Source organism: Marmota flaviventris, chromosome 1, assembly GCF_047511675.1.
Source record: "Marmota flaviventris isolate mMarFla1 chromosome 1, mMarFla1.hap1, whole genome shotgun sequence".
NCBI lineage: Eukaryota > Metazoa > Chordata > Mammalia > Rodentia > Sciuridae > Marmota > Marmota flaviventris.
In genome coordinates this window covers 144,437,599-144,462,515 of record NC_092498.1, presented here as the reverse complement: position 1 = coordinate 144,462,515, position 24,917 = coordinate 144,437,599, and the positions used below count along the sequence as shown (strand labels likewise).

At 61.5% G+C, this 24,917-nt stretch overlaps 2 protein-coding genes across 2 annotated transcripts; one reads left to right on the top strand and one right to left on the bottom strand.

Moving 5' to 3' along the window:
- Positions 1 to 1,219: 1,219 nt before the first annotated feature.
- On the top strand, positions 1,220 to 19,455 carry Plbd2 (phospholipase B domain containing 2). Its single transcript, XM_027923251.2, has 12 exons — positions 1,220 to 1,550; positions 7,845 to 7,938; positions 9,663 to 9,821; positions 11,047 to 11,147; positions 11,323 to 11,537; positions 13,883 to 13,980; positions 15,390 to 15,550; positions 15,979 to 16,074; positions 16,265 to 16,336; positions 16,898 to 17,050; positions 17,488 to 17,650; positions 17,831 to 19,455. Exons 1-12 carry the CDS (start codon positions 1,261 to 1,263, stop codon positions 17,996 to 17,998), a joined length of 1,770 nt encoding a protein of 589 aa, XP_027779052.2. The 5' UTR covers positions 1,220 to 1,260; the 3' UTR covers positions 17,999 to 19,455.
- Positions 19,456 to 20,482: 1,027 nt separating this feature from the next.
- On the bottom strand, positions 20,483 to 24,917 carry Sds (serine dehydratase). Its single transcript, XM_027923377.2, has 7 exons — positions 24,765 to 24,917; positions 23,948 to 23,987; positions 23,580 to 23,719; positions 23,405 to 23,496; positions 22,731 to 22,958; positions 21,030 to 21,154; positions 20,483 to 20,691 (listed from the first exon to the last, which is right to left on the bottom strand). The coding sequence occupies exons 1-7, from the start codon at positions 24,915 to 24,917 to the stop codon at positions 20,483 to 20,485; spliced, it is 987 nt and encodes a 328-aa protein (XP_027779178.1).

Sequence of the window (24,917 nt, the reverse complement as noted above, 5' to 3'; positions counted from 1 at the left end):
ATGGCACCTGGCTTATAGTTAGCTTTTTCCAGACATAAATTGTAGAGTAACTAACTGTATGGTTTCATTTTCTACATTGAGATTCTGATCAATTAGGATTTATTCTTGTGCATTGTGTGATCCTGGATTTAAAAAGGGGAAAAAATGGCATTTTGGGGACAGATGGATAAATTGGAGTAAAGATCCCACATTAGATAATAGTGTTAAATACATGGTAATTTTCCTGAGTGTTTACAGTTGTACCTCAGTATCAGAGGTAGATTGGTTCCAGGACACCCTTCTTCCATACAGAAATCTGTAAATGCTCAAATCCCTTATACAAAATGGCCCCAAATTTGTTTATAATCTATTTGTTTTTTAACATATAATATATATCTTCTCATATATTAAATTATCTCTATATAATTTATAGTACCTAATACAATATAAATTCTATATAAATAGCTATATTGTATTGTTTGGAGAATAATAGCAAGAGAAAAAATTCTATACATGTGTAATCTGTAGTACAATTTTTTTTGGAGGGGGGGTACTGGGGATTGAACCCAGGGGCTCTCTTACCACTGAGCTGCACCCCTAGCCCTTTTTATTTTTAATTTTGAGGCAGGGTTTTTTTTAAGTTGTTGAGGCTGGCCTCGAACTTGCAATCCTTCTGCCTCAGCCTCCTGAGTGGCTGGGATGACAGGAGTGCGCCACCCCCCCCCCCCTTTTTTTTTTCATATCTTCCATCCTTGGGTTGACTCCCTGGAGGACCGACTGTAATGGTATTGTCATTATGTAAGACAATGTCTTTGCTATTAGGAAAAGCATGTTGCAGCCTGCAGGGTTGATAGGTCACTGTGTCTTCAATGAAGTCTCAAATAGTTCAGGGAAACTATATAGAGAGGTTAATCCGATGTGACCAGATACCAGCAAGTGGTGGCGGGTATAAGACTATTTCTTATCCTTGCAACTTTTCTTGAGGTTTGAAAATTTGCAAAGTAAAGCGCTGAGGCGGAAGTGTGCAACGCCGCATTTTCACAGGGAAGGAGGCGTAGGGAGGGCGGGGGCTGAGGGTTGCTCCGCCCCCTTACCACAGGCCTCGCCCCAACAAGGCCCCGCCCCTAACCCCAAGCCCCAGCCCCTGTCCCAGGCCCCGCCCCTAACCCAGGCCCCGCCCCTAACCCCTAGGATCCGCCCTCCCCGGAAACCGAGGGCCAGGCCCCGCCCCGCGGAGCGCAGTCACGTGATCCAGGCTGCGGCGCGGGGCTCCGCGCGGTCATGGTGGCCCCGATGTACGGGTCCCCCGGCGGCCGCCTGGCCCGGGCGCTGACGCGGGCCCTGGCGCTGGCCCTGGTGCTGGCTTTGCTGGTCGGGCTGTTCCTGAGCGGCCTGGCGGGCGCGATCCCGGCCCCGGGGGACCGCTGGAAGCGCCACAGACCGGCACCACCCGCCTCCCGCAGCCGCTCGGTGCTTCTGGACGCCGCGTCGGGCCAGCTGCGCCTGGTGGACGGTCGCCACCCCGAGGCCGTGGCCTGGGCCAACCTCACCGACGCCATCCACGAGACCGGGTAAGGGTTGGCCCGCCCCCGCGCAGGGCCAGCCCCGGGCGCCAGGCCTGCCTGTCCCTGGGGCCGTCCGCCTGCGGGGACAGCGCCGCTGTCTTCCTGGGAGTCACTTCTTCCCTCTAAGGCTGCAGCATCGCCCTCCGGACCAGCTCCCCGGTTGGGAGGGGCTGGTGCAACACCCCTCACCTCACGGGGCCAGTCACTTGCCTCCAGCCAGAGGTGACAATACTTTTGTCCCCCAGAGGCCACAGTGTCTGCATCTGGAGCAAGTCATGGCTGGTGGGTAATACAGTAACACCTGTCCCCACTGGAGTCACAGGGATTAGCTCTCTTCTCCAGACTTCAGTTCCCACCACAGAGGCCAGCACCGTGTCCCCAGGCTTGAACTTGGCAACAGCTTCCAGGGGTCTGTCTAGCTCACACTTGCTTACCTGTGGCTTGCTCCATGGGTGCCGGCCCCCTGCCTCCCTTCCAGAACCAGGACAGCGGGGTGGAGCCTGGTTCCATGCCACTGGGAAAGCAGAAGTTTCCTCCGGTGACATAGATGCAGATAGGACCTCCACTAGGGCTCTGCCCCTCCCCCTGCTGTGTCCTGGTCCCGGGAGGTCCTTGGCCAGATACTCTGGAGCCAAGGGCTGTGCTTGAAGTCATGACGGTTCTCCTGGTTGCTGGGATGCAGGCTGTCACTCTGAGGTCTCTCCCCTGGCTCCTCTGCCTGTCTGGGCTCCCATGTCACCATCTGTGGCCCAGATTCTGAAGCCATCCCTGGTTGGGGAGTTGTGTGATACCCCTCTCAGGCCTGCACAGGGGCTTGTTTGTATTCCCTCCTTCTGGTGCCTGGCCTTAGGGGCAGTAGAGAGGTGAGCAGGCCCCTCTCTAAGTGGGACAGACGATGCTGGAAGAGTTGGTGGGAATGGGGACCTCAGAGCCTTGTCAGCTGGCCCAGGTCCTGGATCCAGGTTCTCTGGGGAGTCGCAGGGAACCCTTTGTATGTCCTGCCTGGCCACAGCCCAGGGCTCAGACAATGCTGTCCCCTACAGCAGGCATGGCCCTCTCCCACCCGCCCAGTGTCCTGGCATCCGCAGTCCCTTCAGGTGTTGGGGAGACAGGATGCTGAGGACACTCTGTGCTGGTGGCCCTTGGAAGGTTCTGCAGACACAGGAGTTGCTGGGGCTGAGCTGGCAGGGCTCCCGGGAGAGGAGACACAGATGGAGTTGACGTCTATGGAGGGAACTAGAGCTCTGTGACTAGCCACGGGGGCCACTGTGACTCTGGGATCTGGTGACCCATTCTCTGATGACTCACACATTATTGGCCTGCTTGGTAGAGCCAAGAGGGCATGCCAGACCTCTGCCTGGATACCAGCCAGGAAGGAGACATGGAAGGACGGCCCAGCAGGAGGCTTCGGCCTCAGGGGGCCCCTTCCATCACGAGTTCGCCAGCAGTGGGGACTGCAGTGTAGGGGACATCGTACAGGCATGAAACTGAGGTCCTCAGAGACAGCCTCTGGAGACTCAGAGGCAGGATGAAAGAAACACCTCTGGGGCGTCCTGCTCCCAGCCCGCAGAATCTCTGATTTCACTGTTTTGGAGAGAGATGTCCCCCGGCCAGGCATGAACCTCCCTTTCTGGGGATTTCGTCTCCCAGGATCCTGGGGTTTCAGGGTAAATCCCCCTCCTTTTCGGTTGTATTTGTGCCTGACTTTGCACCTGTGCCCATCACGCAGCCTAGAACCATTTAAGATTCGATGCTTGGAGGTCGGAGATGCTGCGCTGGTGGCAGTCTGCCGCAGCTGGCTCTGGTGTGGGTCTGGACAGTGGCACCCTCCGCCTTCGCTGTCCTTCCTCCCTGATCTGTTCCCCCCCAGCCAGTGCCTTATCCTCAAGGCTGCTTGGAGTAAATCACCTTGAGCTGAACGTGCTAAGAAACTAACAAACCAGCCAACATTCCACGACCCCAGCCAGCGAGAAAAGCCAGCCAGGAGTGTGGACAAGCCGTGTCTTTGGAAAGTCATGATAGGCCAGCCTGTGCCATCGCGAGTAATGAGGGAGCGATGACTCCACCAGAGGCATCCCGCGTGCTGGAGCACATCAGGTGGCCATGGGAGGCCTTTGGGACCCCTGCTCGTCCCATGGCTTTTCTTCTGTGTACTGGGGATTGAACACAGGGGCTCTCGGCCACTGAGTGCCTCCCCAGCCCTTCTTATTTCATCTTGAGACCGTTGCCCTGGAACTGCTCTGGACTGTGTGATCCTCCTGCCTCAGCCTCCGGAGTGGCTGGGATTGCAGGTACGCACCGCTGTGCCTGGCCAGCACTCTGCCCGGCCAGCCTGATATGTCCCTCCCCTCACTGGATCCCCCAGGGCGAAGAGTGTTGAGCGCTGATGTTTCCGACCGAGCGTCTAGAGGGTGCCTTGGTTGGAGCCTGGAGTTGTTTTAGAGACATCAGCTGCTCCTGAGATAGAGTCAGTATGGCCCGTAGATCTTCCAGAAGGAGAAACGGTTAAGGAATGCCATCAGGGCTGTCAACGTGTGAATCCGGTCATCAAAGGACACTAACCACCAGGCAGACATGATCCGTGTTGGCTTCTGCCTCTGTTTATCCAAGAAGATCAGCAGTTTGAGAAGAAAGCGAGCAGGAAGGATGCGCTCTCTGGAAGGAGGGTGGTTTTTGGAAGTTCGTGCAGTTACTGGAGCGTTCAGACGTTCTCCTGGCCAGTGGCCGGGTCATCTTTCTGAAAGTTGTCAACGGGCCCAGCGCCACCAGGAATTCCAGAGGCCGTCGCCATTGTCCCATGTCACAGATGGGGAAGCTGAGGCTGGAAAGGCCGAGCAGGGTGGCAGGAAGCAGAGACTCAGAGTCAGCGTCAGGGTCCATTTCAAGTCCCCGTGGGGGCACTGTCCGTGGCGACCATGTCTGTGGCTTTGTCTCGGGGGTGAGGCAGTGCTGGCCTTGTGGGGTCCTGGGAGAAGGGGCTGGAGTGGGCGTGGGGCCCCAGCCAGCCCAGGGGCTCCTCAGCCACAGATGGGCACCTTTCCCACCGTGGTTTTCTGGAAGGACAAGGGTTGCTGCACAAATGCCACCAATTTGGTTTTCTGAGGCTCAGTCAGGACATGTGGCTCCCACGCAGTTGGAACCAGTGGTCACCTTGCAGCAGAGGCAGGAGGAAGTGAGAGCGTCGCTCCCTCGAAGGGCGGTGACAGATGCCCTGCTGTGGCCCATGGGACCCAGGAGACGGGGTCTCATCCTCCTGCCCAGCTTGAAGGAACCCATGCTGCCCTTCTTTTTAAATGTTTTTGGGATTATTATGAAAGTACATATTTTTTTTTAGATATTTTTTCTGTTTTTTTGCAGTCCGGGGCAGATCCGGGACCCTGCATGTGCTGGGCGGGTGCTCTGCCCCAGCCACCTTCCTCGCCCTGGTTGAACTTTTTTCCCTGGGAGTAAAAATACTCGCGGTTTTGAAGGGTGGCACAGGGCACGGGAAACGGGGGCCTCCGTCCTCTCTAGAAGAACCTCTTCCAGAATCTTCACTGCAGACGCCGACCCCGACACACCCGCGCCCGCGTTTGCGCACAGGGGTGTGGACACGTGTCCTGTGGCCCTGGTCCCTCCCTCTCTCTAATGTTATCTGACACTGTCCTCCCTCCTCACGTGGCAGTGGCTGCAGGGTCCTGGAAACCAGCCGCGTGGTGGACGGCTGGGCTGGGCTGGGCCAGGCCCTGGTGAGGGACTTGTCGGCGGCTGGCTCTCCTCAGCTTGGGCAGAAGCACTGTGTGCAGGGCCCACCCTCCCTGGTCCCCACTGGCAGGGCTGTGCGAGGACCCGGTCACAGGCGGAATTCCTGGGCCCTTCCGCCTCCAGGGTGGCGGTGCTATGGCCCCGAGTCTGCCTCGAAGCGGCAGCTTCTGGCCATGGTCAGCGGAGGCCGTCCCTGGCCCCAGGTTGCCCACGGTGCTCGCCTCGAGTGGCTTTGGGGTTTTCTGTGACTCGCTCTGACGCCCCTCGCCTGCAGCCTCCCGGCTCATGAGGCAGGTCTGCCACTGGGCACCTGATCTTCCTCGCTCACCCAGCCCTCGCCTCCCCGGCCCTCACACACTCTCCATGAGACACACTGAGTGAGCAAGTGTCCCTTCCTGTCATGTGCCACACCGTCCTCTGAAGTGGGAGTCACTGACCATTTCATGGAGGAGGAAACCAGGGCTTAGGGAGGTGGATCTTTGTCCCAGAGGCTGGGGGAGGGCTGCTGGGGACCCAGAGGAGCTGGGGACAGGAGCCCAAGATCTTGTCTTTCACCCTCCTTGAAAGGTAAAACCTTCATTCCTGTCCCTCGAGTCTCTCGGTCATTATCCATCATTGTATGTGAGCCACCAGCCTTGAGGGTCATGGCTCTTGGCTTCCTCTGGTGAGAACGGTGTCCCCTCTGAGCTGAGCCTGTGGTGTGGGCCCTTCATCCCAGAAACTCAGGAGGCTGAGGCAGGAGAATCACATGAGCCCAAGAGATGGAGGCCAGCCTGAGCAGCCCAGCCAAACCCCTTCCCAAACCAACCAGCTGACAAACAATGCCCCCTTCCAGGATTCGGTTGCCCGGCCGAGGTAGAGGCTCGGAGCACAGCTCTAGAATCTGTCTCTACTCTGCTACTTACTTGCTGTGTGACCTCAGGCAAGAGACTTCGGCTCTTTTTTTTTGCTCTGGAACATTCAGAGCTTAGGCTTTTTTTTTTTTTTTTTAAAAACTTTCCACGTGGCAGTGCCCCTCCTCAGGGCACCCGGACAGCATTGTCTTTCTTTCCTGATTGTGATAGTTCTCCTGTGGGGATTTTAACTGTTCTCATGTCCCCACCATGAGCTTCTTGGAGCCAGGACTGAATGTCACTCATCTTTGCCTGAAGGTGTGGGGCGTGGGTATTTTGAGTGTTTTCCTATCCATTTCTGTCCTGGAGCTGTCTGGTGGCCTTTCAGTCAACTTCCCCCGAGACAGTCCTGTGTGAACCCTCGCGCTCTGTTCTGTGGTGCTTGGGTGGAGCCCAGGGCCTCGCGGGTCTGGGCTGCGCCTGCTCCGGCTGCTCCCAGTCCTCTGCTCTCCTTGTCTTGTGGGCTCCTCAAGTTTCTTTAGGACCTTTAACCCTGTGCACCCCTAGCCCAGCACCGCGGCCAGACCTATGATCCCAGGGACTTGGGAGGCTGAGGCAGGAGGATCCCAAGTTCAAGGCCTGCTTGGGTAATTGACTGAGCTGTCTCTGAATTTTAAGAAAGGGCTGAGGCTGTAGCTTGGTGGCAGAATGCCTCAGTCCCCAGTACTGCAATAAATAAGTAAATAGAGAAAGAGAGGTTCCCCTAGTTACAGAGGTGACATGGCTATGCTAGGATTCATTTTAGATGAGGTAATGGGGGCTGGAGGTGTGGCTCGGGGGTGGGGCGCTGGCCTAGCTGCTCAGGTTCTTGGGTTCAGTCCCCAGTACAACAAAACAGAGGGAAAGGAAACCCCGGGTCGTGGGCCTGCAGGAGTGTTCACCACAGCGAGGGAGTGACCTACCATGGGTGGTGCCTGGGGCTCGGGCCCTGTCCCCGTCTTCCTAGCTGGAACCTGCTTCCTCCCGAAGCCCTCAGGTGACCTGGAGTGGGACAGAGGAGCAGGACCCAGCCTGCCTGGACCCATCCTGCCTCCGCCTTTGGTACCCTGTGTACCAGCTAGCGCTGGGCACCAGTCTGTGTAACAAACTAGCCCCCAGGCCCAGGGCTTAGGCCAACAGCCCCTGACCCCCACAGGTCTGAGGGCGGCTGGGGCCACCGCTTCATGCTATAGGTGCAGTCTGCTTGTGTTTCATATTTCTGGAACGAGCTGGCTGGCTGGGGCATGTGCCACAGTGGCAGGGACAGAGGCAGCAAAGGGCAGGTGGAAACACGGGATCCTCCTGAAGGCTAACCCTGTCACTGCCGAGCATGTCCCATTTGCTAGAGCAAGCCATGCGGCGTGATGGAGCCCAGGTCCAGGGATCCCTGGCTCCAGGCCGCAGGGTGTCTGCTGCAGGGTGTCTGCCGCAGCCCCGTGCAACTGTGTTTTACTTTCCTCCCTGTGGCTGGGCCACGTGGCCCGTCTTGAGGACTGTGGGGTTGTCATGTACAAGTGCCACGGGGCGAGACCCTTGCCAGGCACCGGGGAAGTTGATGGGCTGTTGTTGGCCAGGAGCTGTTTGTCCGTCCTGTTAGAATCAGAGCTGGACATGGCCGCATCTGGCTGCGGGCAGCTTTGCAGGGTCCCTGCCACCAACCAGTGTCCCCACCTTCCCTCCCCAGGTGGGCCTTCCTGGAGCTGGGCACAAGTGGCAGCTACAATGACAGCCTGCAGGCCTACGCGGCCGGTGTGGTGGAGGCCTCCGTGTCCGAGGAGGTAAGGCCACGCTGGGCCTGGGTCCCAGCTGCCCTGGCCCTGCCCAGCCAGTGTCACCTGGGGCTGAGTCACCATGTATTCCTTGACGCCTACAGAGAAATACGTGACATAGCGCCAGTTTCCACAGCCCGATCAGACAGTGAACACCCGACCGACGCTCAGGAGCGGCCCATGCCACCCGAGCTCAGCCCGCGGCTCCGAGTGCCCGCTGCCATGCTCCGTCCCCCTTGCTTTGTGGAGACACTGCCCACACCATGACACTCACTGTTTAGAAACCTACAGTTGGTTGGCTTGCCGTGCACAGGACAGCTCAGAAGGACACAGGGAGGGGCGGGGTGCTGGCCAGGCCGTGCAGGGTGAGCAGGACATGGGTCAGGGTGTGTTCCAGTGGGACGGCGACAGGCCAGGTCCCTGGGCCACCAGCCCTGCGCCTCCTCCCTACCTGGGCTGCCTGTGCCTCCGCCGGGAGGTAGGCGTGCGGGCTGCACATCACTGCAGCAGAACACCTGGGCCAGGTTGTTCCCGAGCCTTGGGAGGCTGAGGCAGGAGGGTTGCGAGTTCTGGGCCAGCCTCAGCAGCTTAGGCCCTCTCTCAAAAATAATGATAATAGGGGCTGGGGCTCAGAGGTAGAGTGTGAGGCCCTGGGTTCAACCCTCAGTACCACATAAAGTAAAATAAAGACACGTGTCCACCTAAAATATTTATAAAAATAAAATATTTTTTTTAAAAAATAAAAAGGACTGGCGACGTCGCTCATGGTACCCCTGGGTTCCATCCTCGGTATCATAAATAAATGAATAAGTAAGTAAATAAATCATACTAAAGTTGGTAACTATGAAGCTAACAGGTGGCGGGGGACTGAGGGGGGGGCTCCGAGGTGGAGCGCACCTAGGTGGGCAAGAGGTGAGAAAGGTTTATGTGCTGGCTCACGGGGCCAGAACATCCGACCACCACTGGGCAGGCCCAGTGTGTCTGGCCCAGCAGGGGTCTGAGGGCCATGGAAGGGGCCTGGGAGCTGTGGCAGGTGCAGTGGGCACAGGTTGCCCACCTGGGAGCTGGATGCGGACAAGGAAGAGGAAAGCCCTGGCCGCGGGGTCCCCTTTAAGGACATGCCCCCAGTAACCTAAGCCTCTCGCTAGGCCCCGCCTCCTGCAGGCTCTACCCCCAGCAGCCCCTGGGGGTCAAGCCTTGGGGACCTCCAGCTTCCAGACCACAGCAGCAGAGATGGCGGCCACGGAGCCCTGAGGTTGGAGCGGGCTTGTGAGCATGGCTGTGGGCACCCAGCCACCCAAGAGCCACAAGGCTGGCAGACCTCGGCCATGGGGTTGGCGGGATGGACTGGTCACTGTGGCTGGCTGGACTGGTCTTGGCTGGCTCGCGGAGCTCCTGTAGTATGCCGGCAGGTCGTTCACTGTCCAGGGCTCAGTGCTGCATCAGCTGGGGTGACAGGCAGCGCCAGGTTCAGGGTCCCCACCAACAGGGGAGCCCAGGCCTTCCTGAGGCTCGCCACAGCATCCGCCAAGAGGGGGCTGCATTGTCCCTTGCTGTGGCCTCGGTGCTGGGGACAGAGAGGAGCTGCTCAGAACAGGAGGCAGATGGCTGGGTCCCCAGGTGCTCTAGGCTCTGCCCGCCGAAGCCCCTGGAGGAAGGGCCCGGAGGGCAGGCCATGGGAGGACGGGCCCCTAGGCTGGAGCCTGCGGCCCCTCAGCGCCCGCTCCCCGCAGCTCATCTACATGCACTGGATGAACACCGTGGTCAACTACTGCGGCCCCTTCGAGTACGAGGTCGGCTACTGCGAGAAGCTCAAGCACTTCCTGGAGGCCAACCTCGAGTGGATGCAGCGGGAGATGCAGTGGGACCAGGACTCCGGGTACTGGCACCAGGTGGGCCTGCCGGGCTCTGCGTTCCGGGGCCAGCCCAGCTGCCTGCCCAGCCTTTGAGTACCCCCTACCTGGCCCCCGTCCCCCCATCTGTCCCACTCTACCTGCCTGTCCTTCCGTCGTTCCCTTGATGGCGCGCCTGCTGTCTGTCCTGGCCCCCTGTCCAGCCCAGCCTGCTTTTCTCCCGTCAAAGAAGAAAAGACCTGGTTCATGGCCAGCACCCTGTTCTCCTTCACACGGGGAGGCTCTGGACAGGGTGATAGTGTTGGGGACGGTGACAGCAGCAGGAGGAGGCAGGCGGGGAGGCTGAGCACCCAGGCAGGCTGGGCACAGGGACCTTCTCCTTCCCGGGAGCTGCTGGGCAGGCAGCTCATGGAGAGGGCAAGGCCAGGGGGCACCCGCCCTGCTGGCTGCTGACTACATCCTCAGTGCAGTCAGTACACGGTGGCTTCCCTATAAAGCCGCCAGGGGGCAGCCCTCTGTAACGTGGCCGTCAGGACTGTTGCCACAGACTGTGGGCCTCGTTTGCACCATGTCCTTCTCTCAGCTTCTCAGTGTCCACCCACCTGCTGGACTGCTAGGATGGCTCCTGTGCCCACCCACCCACCCCAGCCCATCGCTCCCGACCCTCTGTCAGTCTGTCCATCCATCTGTTCACCTTCCCACCACTTCACCACCTCTCTGTGCATCTGTCACCCATCCGCTCACCTCTCATCTGTCCACCTGTCCATCACCCATCTGCTCCCTCCTCCAGCCATCCAGCCCTCGTCCATCCATCCATCCTCCCCTCATTCGTCTGTCTGTCCACCGTCCATCCATCTTGCCTGTGCTTGCTGAGGGCCTGGGGAGTGCTCACACATGCCAGGCCCCGTGAGGCCCATGGTCACAGGGTGCTTGTGGTCACAGGGTGCCGAGGCAGAGCTGCCGCAGGGAGGAGCCTTGGCCGCGGGGGCCAGGTTTCCCGAGGCAGCAACTCTAAGCTTGGAGCAGGGACAGTGGCCGTGGGATGGGGGCTGGGAGGCTTCCTGCAAGAGGTGGCTTTTGAGTTGGGCTTTTAAGCAGGGGTGATGTGGGGTGCACCAGGTGTGGACGTCAACAGTTCATGGAAGGCAGGAGAGGGCCTGGCAGGGAGGGGCAGGGCTGGCCTCTCCTGCTCTGGCTGCAGCCCAGACTGGCCCCACTGCAGGGGTGCGGGCCTCACCTCCCGGCACCCATCCTCGCCCCCCAGGTGCGGCTGACCCTGCTGCAGCTGAAGGGCCTGGAAGACAGCTATGAAGGCCGCGTGTCCTTCCCAACTGGGAAGTTCACCATCAAGCCCCTGGGGTTCCTGTAAGTGCCCCCAGGTGCGCAGGGTGGGGAAGGGCACGCCTCACAGATGGCAGGTCCATCGCCAGCTCGGCCTTTCTCGTTTCACAGCCTCCGACTGGCCAGCTGACCTCCAGAGCCTTGGCTGGCCAGTGACGGGCGCAGCAGGCTGCTCACCTCCCGCCCCATCCCTCCTCAGCCTGTTGCAGATCTCTGGGGACCTGGAAGATCTAGAGCCCGCCCTGAACAAGACCAGGACCAGGGCCGTCCTTGGCTCAGGGTCCTGCTCCGCCCTCATCAAGCTGCTGCCCGGCCAGCGTGACCTCCTGGTGGCCCACAACACCTGGAACTCCTACCAGCACATGCTACGCATCATCAAGAAGTACACGTTCCAGTTCCGGGAGGGCCCCCAGGGTAGGTGGGCGCGGGAGGGGCGGGGCGCGGGAGGGGCGGGGCGCGGGAGGGGCGGGGCGCGGGAGGGGCGGGGCGCGGGAGGGGCGGGGCGCGGGAGGGGCGGGGCGCGGGAGGGGCGGGGCGCGGGAAGGGGGCTTAGGCAGCCCCTGCCATACACACAGGGTCACCAGTGCAGTTCCAAGAGCGCATCTTGGGGTTTTTTTTATTTGATTTTTCGGTGCTGGAGGTTGAGCCAGGGCCCTGTTCATACTAAGCAGGGGTTCCCCACTGAGCTGCGCCCACAGCCTTTTTATTTTTTATTTGAGACAGAGTCTGGCTAAGGTGCTGAGGCTGGCCTTAAACTTGTGATCCTCTTGCCTCAGCCTCCTGAGATCTGGGATGACAGGCGGGCACCACTGTGCCCTGCTAGCCCCATTTTAAATAATTTCTTTAAAGTCATAGAATGTCAGAAAACTCCATAGAACACCTCGCTTCAGTACCCCTCACTTCTGAGAACACGTGGTTATGTTTTATTTTGCTTTCCTAGATTTGAAAACAAGGTGCTTTGATTTTCTGTTGTGCTTCACTTTATTCTGTGAGCAAGAGGTGAGCTCAGCGGTCCCAGGTGAGGGCTGGGGCTCCTGTCCCCCGCCTGGGCCAAGGCTGCGGTGGGTCACAGTGTGGTTTGGATAGGGCTGGACTCGTGGGGGTGTGTTTTGTGTATGTATCTGTTCTAAAATTAATAGACGCGTGTTTAAGAGAAGCCTGAGGCTGGGGTGCATCGGGAATGGACACCCTAGGGAGCTCCGCATCCCCCCAACCTCACGATTGGCCGCACACCTGTGCTGTTTGTCGCAGCAATGGATAGGGATCCATACATTGGTTCTCATCGGGGCATTGGGCAGTTTTATGGGCTTGACACGTGCCTGGGGATACGTGCCTACCCCTGGGCCATTGTACAGACCTGTTTCACTGCCCTGAAGTGTCTGCTGACCCGACACTGCCACCGGTAGTCCCGTGAGCCACCCACAGCCTGTGCGCCTCCTCCTGTAGCTGGGCCCGCCAGGAGTGGACCAGCGGGGCAGAGCCGAGAAGCGGGGGTGGGCAAGCCCTGGTCCGAGCAGCGGGGCCTAAAATGTGGTTTACGGGGTCAGACTCAGCAGACCAGCTCCACCGCCAGCCGCAAGGGCGTCTCTGCCACGGCATGGCCCCAGGGGGGTCACTGTTCTCACCAAGCTTGCCTTCTGACTGGAGATAGTGACCCCCAGGCTGGGCTTCTGGCCTGACTTCATTGATGCACACTGTAGCTGTGCACCGGGAGTGGGAGCGTGGCTGGGTTTGTACAGACGCCTGTGGCCATGCGGCCTCCTGCAGCCATACAGGACCCCTCCACTGCCCAGGACGCTCCCCAGGTCCCCAAGATTGTCCCTCGCTGCCCTCCCCAGGCGGCCACTGTTCTGACTCCTTTCTTAGTAGGTTAGTTTGTGTGTTCTAGAACTTTATTTAAGCCCTTAACCAGTTTATTTAAAACTTCTTGTTGTAGTTTTATTTTTTATTGAAATTTTTTTATTGAGGCAAAAATCATAATGTAAACCCAACCATCTTCAAGTGCACTGTCCTTTCTATCTGGTTCCAAAACATTTTCCTTGCCTCTGGCAGGAGACCCTGTGCCCACCAGGCAGCCGGTCGCCATGTGTGACCTTCCTGGGGCTGGCTTCTTTCCCACAGTGTTATGGTCTCCACATTGTGGCGGGTGTTGGTGCTCTGGTCCTCTTTGTAGCTGAGTAGTACTCCATGGTGTGGGTGGCCCGTGGCTCCCCCACCCACCAGCTGGTGGATACTGGGTCGTTGCCACCTGTCGACCCCTTTACTGCTTCTAACAGTTGACTTATGGGGACCCTGAGCTTGTGACTTGAACCCTTACGGCCCCCTGGGTGGGGCTGCAGTGGGGGGGTATTCCCATTTTGCAGAGAAGGAAACTGAGGCTCAGAGAGGCTGAGTGACTTGTCCCAGGGAAACTCAGCATCTCCTTTCTGGGTCTGGCCCTCTTAATGGCCACCCTCTTATAATTAAAAAGCGAGATGCCAGTAAACAAAGTGCACACAGAGAGAAAGGGATAAACATGTTTGTCAGTGGTGGCTTTTCCTGCTTGCTCTTACTAGTTTCTTATGGTGTTGGGGTGGAGCCCAGGCCTCCTGCGCTAGGCGAGCCTCCACCGTGAGCTCCTGCCTAGCCCACGTGTGCATTCTATATCAGTCTCCTCATTTGCTAAAGGACAGAAGTGACTGGGTGGGAGCGGCTTGCTCCCCTTGAGACCCACGTCCCTGCAGGGCCTGCCTGACCAGCGCCGGCCGCTCTCTCCCCAGAGGACGCCCTCCTGGTTCCTGGGAATCAGATGGTCTTCTCATCCTACCCCGGCACCATCTTCTCCTGTGACGACTTCTACATCCTGGGCAGCCAGCTGGTGAGTCCCACCAGTCACCTGTGTCCCCTCCCTGGGGATGTGTCTCACTGTGTCTCACTGCTGAGCTGGGACAGGAGGTGTTCGCTTGGATGTGGTGACCGGTGACTGAGCTGCACCCTGTGGCTGGGCCCCAGTGAGAGCGGAGATGGAGGGTGGGGTGGCTGCAGCCCTACCTACACCCTAGGCCCTGGCTCCTCCTCCCGTGCTGCTGGCTGGCCCCTCATCAAGGCTTGTTAAATGTGGGTCCCCAAAGCCTTCACTGGGCTGGACTGTGTGGGGGCTCAGTCCTCATGAGCCACTGGTCCTGGGGCCCAGGTCCTTGGGAGCCTCTGGTCCTGGGGACCCTGGAGATGCCCTTGACCTTGGCGACCTGGTTTGCTTTTCCGGCGGAGGTTCACCCCCACTGTCCTTGTCCCTCGTCTTGCTCTCTGTGGGCGAAGCCCCCGCAGCCCGGCGGGTTTCTGAATAGCTGTTGTTGTTGGTGAGCTGTTTGTGCTGTCTCCCTGGCTGGCGCCCAGCCCTGTTTAGAAATCTGTCCCTGGCACCTCTCGCCAAGGCTCGTGCCTGGATTGCCAGGGCAACCGGCCAGGAGAGAGCTTTCTGAGGCACCCTCGGGGCCCAGGTGCCAGTCCTGGGAGGGCAGGCGGGGACTCCTGGCCTCCTCCAGGCCTGCTCTGAGTGTGGGAAGGGCCTGGAGGGCGGTGGTCTGTTTCTTTGTCCTGGTCCTGGCAGTGGCACCTGGGGTGCTCCACCTGAGCCACATCCCCAGCCCTTTTTACTTATTTATTTCCTGAGATGGTTCCAGATTTGCTGAGGCTGACCTCAAGCGTGGGGTCCTCCCACCTCGGCCTCCTGAGTCTCTGGGATTTCATAGTGACATGAGTTTTATTTTTAACCACCAAGAAGAAGGCATTGTTTACAGAACAAACAGAGGACGGAGCAGGGTCCCTGGAGAGGGGCAGGAGGCAGCTGGAGGCCGGGTGGGCGTCTGCCCTTGGCTCCAGGACGGGCTGGGACAGGCCGAGGATTCTCTGTTGCACGGCCCCCGGGCTCTGGGCCTGGGTCCAGGTTCATGGCCTCAGGCCATCAGCCTTCCCTGAGGCTGGCCTGGGAATGGGGCACTGTCTCAGGGAGAGCTGAGCACTTGGTGAGGGGTCCGCAGGAGCAGCACTTTGGGCTTCCCGGGCTGGGCCGGCTCCTCAGCCTGACTCCCCAGCGCAGGTAGGGAGAAGCAGTGAGGAGCGGGGGCATGCGGCAGGGCTGGGATCTGGCTGGGGCAGAGCTGTGGGACTGCCCAGGCCCTGCCCAGGCTCAGGCCCCGTCCTGCGCATCAGTAGACCAGGGACTGCTATTGCCCAGGGCCAGGGTCCCTGCAGCCCTGCCCCTGAGGCGGCCCCTGTGCCCCCCAGGTGGCGCTGGAGACCACCATCGGCAACAGGAACGCAGCCCTGTGGAAGTATGTGCAGCCCGAGGGCTGCGTGCTGGAGTGGATCCGCAACCTGGTGGCCAACCGCCTGGCCCTGGACGGAGCCATCTGGACAGACGTCTTCAAGAGGTTCAACAGTGGCACGTGAGTGGCTCTGGGCCGTGGCCCCACCCTGGACACAGCCCTCCCGCCACAGACCCCAGGGACCTAGGGGCTGGCAGATGCCAGAGGCCTCTCCTGTTCTGCACCGGGAGGCCGGGGAGGCCGAGGCTTAGGAAGGGCAGGACACGGCCCCCACGGGCTCCTGGCTCAGGGAGGGGCCCTGGGGGCAGGGCAGGAAGGGCTCTGGAAAGGGGGCACGTGGGTGGCCGGGAGTGCAGACGCGGCAGAGGAACTGGCCTTTGTCCTGACGGGTAGCTGAGGGCCGTTCCCAGCAGGCCAGCAGCAGGGGCCTGAGCGCCTGTGGGTACCTGCCTCACTGCAGTGCCAGGGTGAGGGCCAGTGGCCCCGGGGGGCTGGGCAGGGGCTGGGTCGGTGTCCCAGGCCGCTCAGTCCCCTGCTGGGCCTTCCAGGTACAACAACCAGTGGATGATCGTGGACTACAAGGCCTTTGTCCCCGGACAGACCAGCCCAGGGGGCAGGGTGCTCACAGTCCTGGAGCAGCTCCCGTGAGTACCTCTGGGTGGAGGCCCCGCCTGGGTGGAGGCCCTGGTGGCAAGCCTGGTGGGAAGGCTGGGGTCCCCGAGACGGGAGGGGCGGCTGGTGCAGCCAGGTTGGCCCCGGCAGGAGGGGGACCGGGGCCCTGAGCCAGGCCTGCTCTGGGACCCCTCCTGACGACCTCCGCTCTGTCCTGCCCAGGGGCCTGGTGGTGGTGGCCGACAAGACCTCGGAACTCTACGACATGACCTACTGGGCCAGCTACAACATCCCGTAGGTGCCCCGCCCGTTCTCCTCCGCTTGTCCGCTCCCCAGGCGCCAGGGCCAGGCCCTCCCTAGTGGTGTTAGCGCCACAGCAGGAACCAGGCAGGTCCTGAGGGCTTCATGGTGTAGTTAAGTGACCTGGTCAGCAGCGTGTGAGCAGCGCCCGGCTCCCTGTGTGGCACCCACCAAAGGGTGGCGCGGGGTGGCCCAACCCAGGGGTGTGCCCAAGCTGGGTGGCAGCTGCCACTCCCAGCACTCACTGCTTCGTTTGGTCCTGGTGACCCTGGGCCTGGGGGCCATCATCTCTGGTTTCAGGGGTGCAGAACCCAAGGCTCCGGGACGGCGCCCGCCCTCGCAGGCTGCAGAGCTGGGTGGTGGGGCCAGGGTCCCAGCCATGACTGTGGCACCCCAGCCCGGCCACCCTGCCAGCCACCCAGAGCAGAGCCGTCCCCTCTGGGTCCCGGCTCCTGGGTCGTCGTGACTGCTCTGGAGTGACCGCCTGCCTCCTCCTGGCCCGTGACCCTGCCTCGCGCGGTCACTGGAGTCATGGTGACTCTCTTTGTCCCGCAGGGCCTTCGAGACAGTGTTCAATGCCAGCGGGCTGCAGGCGCTGGTGGCCCAGTACGGGAACTGGTTTTCCTACGACAAGAACCCCCGCGCCCAGATCTTCCAGCGGAACCAGTCCCTGGTGAGGGACATGGACTCCATGATCCGGCTGATGAGGTGGGCCAGGGGCAGGTCAGGGGAGCCTCCCGGGGTCACACCTCGGGACAGCCCGGCTGCGCCAGTGGTCACAGTGCTTGCCAGCAGCAGTTGGTGGCCCCGACCTGGGCCTGTGGCTGCCTGCAGATGCCTGGGCCCTGGGCCGTGACCTGTGCTGGGACAGGCATGGCACTGGGAGGTGCAGGCAGACCTCCCGACCGCCCGCCTCAGGGCACCCTGTCCCTGGGGCTGCCAAGCCCTCAGAGGGCCCGGACTGATGCAGACAGGTGGCTCAGGCACCTGAGTCCCAGGGACGAGACCAGGCAGGCCTGACTCCGGCGGGGGGGAGGGGGGGGGCCTGCGCGGAGACCTGGGTGTGCGCGAGGCACCGGGAGCCCAGGGGCCGGCAGTGGCAGGAGCGGGCTTAAGACCATGCCTCGCGGCAACCTATCCCCCAGGTACAACAACTTCCTGCACGACCCCCTCTCGCTGTGTGAGGCCTGCAGCCCCCGGCCCAACGGGGAGAACGCCATCTCTGCCCGCTCCGACCTCAACCCCGCCAACGGCTCCTACCCGTTCCAGGCCCTGCACCAGCGCTTGCACGGGGGCATCGACGTGAAGGTGTGCGGCCCTGGGGCTGGACGGGCCTGGGGAGGGGCGGAGGCCGGGGGGCAGCTGTGGGTGGGGTCAGGCTTGGCTGCGGTCGAGGTGACGGCCCATTTAGGCTCAAGGTTAGGGTTGGGCTGGGGCTGGGGCTGGGGCTGCCCAGCGCCCAGGCTCAGCCACGTGCTCTGCCCCCAGGTGACCAACATGTCCCTGGTGAAGGCGCTGGGCCTGCTGGCGGCCAGCGGGCCCACGTGGGACCAGGTGCCGCCCTTCCAGTGGAGCACCTCGCCCTTCAGTGACAAGCTGCACATGGGCCACCCCGACCTCTGGAAGTTCCCACCCCTGAAGGTCTCCTGGGGCTGAGCCCGTCGCCTGCTGCCCCTGCCCTGCTGGCCCATAGGCACCCGCTGCCCCCGACCTGCCACATCCCTGCCACTCTGCCCCGCTGCCCCCAAGCTGGGCTGGGGCTGTCTGGGTCACTCCTGTCCTGGGGTCTCTTCCGAGGGCTGGGCACAGACCCGAGGGACTTAGAAAGACTCAGGGTCCCCACAAAGTGGGTGGCAGCCCCTGTGCCATCTCCCTCCCTTCCTCCCGCTTCTGTTTCTGCCACCTCGGGGACTGTCCTCGTGCTCTGTCCACCTGAAGCTGAGGGAGAGTCCTGGGCTGGGGCCCTGGACTTCTACTGGGCTGGGAAGCCTGTTCCAGCCCAGCCTCCAGCCTCCTGCCTCCTGAGCGGCCTGGGGCTGGTGAGGGGCAGCCCTGGGGTCTAGGCACATCTCTGGCTGGTGTCGCTGCCCCTGCCCCCCACCTCTCGCCTGCTCCCTGGACAGCTTCCTCAAAGACAGAAACTTGAAACAAAACCAAAGTTTCTGGCCACTGGCGGTTGGAGGGTCTCGAGTGCCCTCTGTCCCCGGACAGGTGGGAGTGTGGCCCCATGTTCCTGCCTGGTGTCCACCCCTCCAGGGCCAGGGGAGGTGGACTGCAGGCTGTGCCGCCATTAAACTAGAGAGGCTGTGGCTGCTGTGCCGCTTGGGTCGCAGGCAGCACCTCCCTCCCTGGCCTGGGCCCTGCAGCGTCCACCGTGCAGCCTGCTCATCCTCCATCTGTCTGTCCAGTCACTCACGTGCCAGCCCACCTGCCCTCGTCCTTCCTCACGGCCATCCCTCTGTCCCTCCCTCCTGTGCAGCCATCAGAAAGGACTTGTTGTCACCTCCACAGTGGGTGGTGCCACCTTTGTCCCCCTCTGTTTCTCTGCATCTGCTTCCTTCTCTGTCCATCCGTGCCACCTTGGGGACTCCTTCTGTCCCATGCCCTGTCCCCCCTGAAGGCCTCCACCTTGCACCTCTAGCCATCTGTCCACGTGTCCAGCTGTCCCAGGGGCCTTAGAAGCACCTGCTGTGTGCGGGTCCTTCCTGAGCCCTGCTGTGGGGCACAGACCAGTGTGGACAGCTCTCCCATCTGACCTCGTGTGGCCCGCCTGTGACAAGACTCCTGTGCTCCCCGCCCGGGGACGGACAGGGATAGCGTGCAGCCCCAGAGTTTCACCCCTGGGCCCACTATGCTGGCTGTAGACTCCCCTCTGAGCCCCGGCCACCTCGTCTGTAAAGCAGGCAGTGACACTCCCCCGGACTGTGACCAGGGTCCCTGCACGGGGCCTCGCACTTCACATTACCAACCTCTGCTGACCCTCAGCACCGTGGGAGGCCCCGGCACCTTAAAGGAGAAGGTCCACAAGGCTCCCCGCTCCGCGAAGCTCGCCCCCGGGATGGAGACAGCCGCTCGGGGAGAATAAAGCGCAGTAAGGCTGATCCGCCTTCTCACTGGCCTCCCGGTGCCTGTGTGTGGCCGTCCACATCGTGGGTCTCCTGCCCAGTGCTGGGTGTTCTACCCCCGGCTGCTTCCCCAGCCCTTTAAGTAGCTGGCCTTGAACTTGGGGTCCTCTCGCCTCAGCCTCCCCAGTCGCTGGGGTCATAGGTGTGTGTTCCTGCGCCCGGGTACAATGTGGGGTCACAAAAGCCAACCCTGTGGCCCCGCCCTGGCTGAGGGGGTCGGGGTCATGGAGGGGGCTCAGCCCAGGGACGCTCTCCTGTTCCATGTGTGCCTTTGTGGGGAGCAGGGTCCATGTTTCTGGAGGGTCTACACACTGGTTTCAAGTCTGCCCAGGTCTTCCCTGTCCCCGAAACCTGTGTCCAGTGTCAGATGACACCCCCGGGTGTGGGGCCACACCACTGGGCTCCCAGAGGCTCTGACTCCCGGGGAGGACTGGACTCAGGGTGAGGCCGGCCTCTGCGCCCTGCTCCAGGCTGGTTCTGCCCCCAGCACAGGTGGCCCGTGGTCAGCCGGGCTCCCTCACCAGGTCCCTCACCTGGGGACAACCCAGCAGGGCGCAGAGGCAGGGGCGAGACCGCAGGGGACAGAAAGCCTCACAGTTGCTGTGTCATAAATACATAGTTGTCTTTTCCAGTGAAAAAGTGCTCGTTAGAAAAAGGAGTAGCTGGCCTCCGGGAGGGTGGCGGAGGGCCTCGGGCTGGACTAGCCCCGTCGCCTCCCCAGGCAGCCAAGGAGATAGGCCTGCAGTCCAGGCCCCCAGTGGCACTCAGCTCCTCCCCCCCGGGGTCCTGGTGTCACTTGTAGGCAGTCATCCTAGCAGGTGTAGCCAGGGACAACTGCAGAGCAGCCACACAGATGCGAGGTTCAGTCCATGGCTGCACCTGCTGCTGCCCACCTGGTCCTTGGCCCAGCAGCCAGTGATGCAGGTCCAGGCTCACGGCCAGGCCCAGGGCACTGCACGTGGGACTTGGGGACTCCGGCCCCAGGGTGGCCCCGCCAGGGGCACGGCGGGTGCCCTCACTTTGGTAGGCCATTCTTCATGCCCAGCTGTTCCTTGAGGGACCACAGCTGGGCCAGGCTGATGTTGCTGCCCCCACAGACGATGACCACCAGGTTGGGCAGCGGGGCGCGCAGCTTCCCCTCCCCCTGCAGTTTCTTGACCACGTGGCTGTAGACGGCGGCCAGGGCCGCCCCACAGGCCGGTTCCACCAGGATCTTCTCGTCATCTGCCAGGGACAGTGAGGGATGGTGGGCCCAGGGGAGCGGCAGGCCGCTGAGGGGACTTGGGGGCAGCGAGCCAGTCGGCTCTGAGCCCCGGAAGGTTCTGGGCCGCGCCTCCACTGTCACCCTCAACAGGAGCCTGGGTTTTGCCCTAGGTTGACATTGACTAGTGATCACCATCGCCAAAGCCCCTGTTAAAGAGGGTCTGAGGCATGGTCTGGGCGAGGGTGTCACAAGTGGTCACCTTCCACGAGTGGGGCATTCTAGGTGAGGATGGGAGGCAGGAATGCAGGGGACTGGGGTGAACGGGACCCCATGGTGCGCTGAGGACAGTGGCACATACCCACAAACTTCTCGATGGCGGCCACAGCCTCCTGGTCCGAGACCACTTCAGAGAAGATGGGGTGCTCCCGAAACAGCTTCAGGGCCTGCGCGCTCACCGTGTTCACACCCAGAGCCTTGGCAACGCTGGCCGGAGCCGGGGTCAGCAGACAGGAGGGAGGCAGGGACGGGCGGGGGAGACAGGGTGGCTGTGAGCGGAGCCACAGCAGGTGGCAGGGACCCCAGACGGCGGGGTCTGCTGCCTACAGATGATTTGGATCGGGGTCAGTAGTGTACATCTGTGTTGGACACTCGAGCAAAAGCACCCTGCCACCCCCACGGCACGGGACCCCCGCTCTGGTCCACCCGGTCAGTCCTCACTGATCCTCGCGCGCCCCTGCCGCCCCCTCCTGCCCTGTCCTTCAAGGCTCAGGATGAAGGATGCCTCCTCTAGGACGTCTTCCAGGGCTGCTCGGACCCTGACCTCAGGTGGCCCTGCCCACTGCAGCATCAGGCCAAGCACTTCCCCAGCGTCATGGAATTCTGCTGTTATTTGTTGGTTTGACTTAACAGACGGGAAGTTGAGGCAGAACCTGCCGCCGCCTGCCCAAGGTCCACATGCCCAGGGACTGGCAGCGCTGGGGCTCTGAGCAGGGTCCATGTGACTCTGGGACCTTGCTGGAGGCTGTGTGGACACTCTCCCAGCCTCCCTGGGTGGCCACTGGTCCTATCCCCAGCTCATCTCCCAGGAGCATCTCGAGGGCGCCCCCGTGGCCCTAAGGCAGCCTGTGTTTACAGTAGGCGCTCAGCAGTGGCTTCTGCGCCAACCTGGCTGCGGCAGAGACCAGCCCCGCAGCCTCCAGGGAGGCCGGCTGGGAAACCCAAAGGTCCCTCCGGGGCTCAGGCTCCCCCGTGCGCGCTAAGCCTGCGCTGCCCTCTCTTCTAGCTGCCCCGTGGATGCCTGACACAAGGACATCTCCCCGTCCTCTGCAGCCAGGCGCGGCCACCTGACTAAGTTCTGGCTCGTGACAGGTCATCGGAAGCACATGTCCCCGACTTGCCATGGGGTGTGACCGGGGAAGTGACGCACTCGGTGGGAACTGTCCTTGAAATCTTGGTTTGGACCTCTCCCCAGAGCCTGGATTTGAGGCGCCATCCTTTCTTGTGGTGCCGGGCAGTGGCACACAGCTCTGGTCAGCTGATGGCAAGGGGCCACCCACTCTACGGCACTGTGCTGCTAAGTGGGGTGTCAGGTTGGATGTATGCGACTCACTTTTGACTTGAAATATTTTCAACAAATGACGGTTTATCAGGATGTCACCCTGGAGCAGTTATAAATCAAGGAACAGCTGCACTTTGTGTCTTTAAAGGTGAGCGCCTAACCTTCTCTCCCTGCTTCCTTCTTCCTGCCTGATGGAGCGTGGACGTGATAGTTGGCATGCAAGCCACCATTTTGGACCATAAGGCCACATGCCACAGACAGTAGAGCGAGATGCCCAAGGAACACTGGTCCCTGACTTTCTGGAATGGCTTCTGGATTTGCCACCTCTAGACTTTCATAGAGAGAGAAATCAAGTTCCATGTTGTTTAAGCCACTCACTGTCTGTGACCCCGGGCGAGTGACCAAAGCCTCGGGCTCCTCGCTGTGCAGTGGGTGGCCCCAGGAGCCAGCTCCCGGCCACCCTGAGGGAGGCTCCCCCAGGGGGCACGTTCGGGCTCTCACCTGGTGATCCTGGGCAGGGAGACCAGCTTGCCCGCGGTGGTGGCAGCATGGAAGCTGTGGGCACCGATGGTCTCCATGGCGATGACGGGCACGTCCCCCCAGCCCACCTCCTGCAGCCCCTGGACCACTCCGCACAGCAGGCCCCCGCCGCCCACGGACAGCGCGATGGCGCCCGGCTTGGTGCCCAGGCTTTCCTTCAGCTCTCTGATGAGGGAGGTGTGGCCTTCCCTGGGGAATGGCACCGGTGACAGGTCAGCGCTGGGCTTCCTGCAGGCACCCGGCAGGGCCCGAGGCACCCTGGCAGGCGGGTCAGCACGTGCCCTGGGGCTGGGCAGCTGGTCCCCTGCTCTAGGTGCCACCCTGATGCCAGCCGCCAGGCTCTGTGTCTACTTGGGGCCTTGCTCTGGCCACCAGTGCCAGCTACGAACATGGCAATGGGCAGGGCTGAGAGGCCAGTGGCCAGGGCTGCGGGGCAGCTCCACACAGCTCCCGAGTCCCCGAGGGCCACCTGACTGGAGGACCCCTTTCCCTGTGCTTCCTCCCACTGTGCTCTCCCGTGGACAGGTCACGGGCGCAGCCACGAGAACCGGCATCTCGCGTGGTGACGAGCATCGCAGCCCAGTGGTACCCGGGAGTGGCCGCCCGTGTGCCAAGTGACCCCAAACTGCACTCACCAGATGAGGGGGTCATCGAAGGGGGGGACGTAGACCCAGCCGGGGTTGTTCTTGGCCAGTGCCTTGGCCATCTCGAAGGCCTCGCCCAGCGTCTGCGAGGTTGGGGGTGGGGACAGTCAAGGCGATGGGCCTGGTCGGCCGCCTGTGCCCCAACAGCCTGAGGGTGGGCACTCACCTCGCCCACCACCTCCACCATGGCGCCTTCCCCCTTGAGCCGCTCCACAGTGAGAGCCGGTGTGGTGCTGGGCACGACGATGGTGGCCGGGATGCCCAGCTTCCTGGCCGCATACGCGGCCGCCATGCCTGCATTGCCCGCTGCCAGGAGGGGTGGGCTGGAGGTTAGTGCCCGAGGGCCAGGACTACTGGACCTCCACCTACAGCTCAGGCCTCCCCACACCCCTCTGGTCTCCTCCTGGAATTCCAAACCCGGCTAGTGCAAAGGTTTTCCACCCATCATAGCTGGGATACCCAGGGCCCAGAGAGGCGAAGCACCTGGCCTCAGCACACACAGCGGAGGACTGGAGGGGGAGGCTGGTCACTTACCAGAGGAGCACACAAAATGCTCACAGCCTTGCTCAGCCCACTGTGGGGAGAAGAGGGGAAGGGTCAGGTCCACCTCCGGGTCTTTCTTTTTTATGTACTGGGGATTGAATCCAGGGGAGCTCTGCCCTGGATCTACCATCCCAGCCCTTTTAATTTTGAGCAAGGGTCTCACTAAATTGCTGAGGCTGGCCTCAAACTTTCAATCCTCCTGCCTCAACCTCCCAAGTTTCAGGGATGACAGGTGTGCCCCAGCAGGCTTGGCCCGCCTCCTCGTTTTCGCCTGGGCTTCTCCCTCCCCCTGGAATATCTCCTCTCCCTCCTCTTCCCCCTCCTCTCCCTCCTCCTTTCCCCTCTCTCCCTCCTCCTCCTCCTCCTCCTCTCCCTCCTCCTGCTCCCTTCCTCTCCCTCCTCCTCTCCCTCCTCCTCCTCCTCTCCCTCCTCCTCCTCCTCTCCCTCCTCCTCCCCTCCTCTCCCTCTTTCTTCCCTTCTCTCCCTCCTCCTTCCCCTTCTCTCTCTCCTCCTCCTCCTCCTCCCCTCCTCTCCCTCCTGCTCCTCTCCCCTCCCCCTCCCCCTCCTCCGGGGTTTGTTCTGCTCTAGTCTCTCTGCATCTTCCTTCCAGAGCCTGGCTCAGGGATGGCTCCATAGGGACCCTCGTGCACAGTCACCCGTTAGTTGGGGGACGTCCTAACATGGACGTGCAGTGCGTGTGGGGAGCCGCCCCATAGCCTGCATCTCCTCTTGGTCCACCCAGCCCTGGCCTGCCCTGTCCAGGAAGGGGGCTGCCACCTGCCCCGATGGCACCTGACCCATCCTGTACCGTCTTGCAGAGGTGCCCGATGCCCCGGATCTTGAAGGAGCCAGAGGGTTGGGCACTGTCCATCTTGAGATAGACGCTGGTGCCGGCCACTTTGGACAGGGCCATGCTGTCCCGGATGGGTGTCTTCACGTGCAGGGGCTCTCCAGACGCCAT

What these genes read in the sequence shown, in the direction of transcription:
- Plbd2 (XM_027923251.2), top strand. Translation starts at nt 1,261, where the DNA reads ATGGTGGCCCCGATGTACGGGTCCCCCGGCGGCCGCCTGGCCCGGGCG. An exon ending in AGGCCTCCGTGTCCGAGGAG is followed by an intron (nt 7,939 to 9,662) that starts GTAAGGCCACGC and finishes CGCTCCCCGCAG; the next exon opens with CTCATCTACATGCACTGGAT. An exon ending in ACAGTCCTGGAGCAGCTCCC is followed by an intron (nt 16,075 to 16,264) that starts GTGAGTACCTCT and finishes TGTCCTGCCCAG; the next exon opens with GGGCCTGGTGGTGGTGGCCG.
- Sds (XM_027923377.2), bottom strand. Translation starts at nt 24,917, where the DNA reads ATGGCGTCTGGAGAGCCCCTGCACGTGAAGACACCCATCCGGGACAGC. An exon ending in TGGTGGAGGTGGTGGGCGAG is followed by an intron (nt 23,497 to 23,579) that starts GTGAGTGCCCAC and finishes CCAACCTCGCAG; the next exon opens with ACGCTGGGCGAGGCCTTCGA. An exon ending in CGCCATCGAGAAGTTTGTGG is followed by an intron (nt 20,692 to 21,029) that starts GTATGTGCCACT and finishes TGTCCCTGGCAG; the next exon opens with ATGACGAGAAGATCCTGGTG.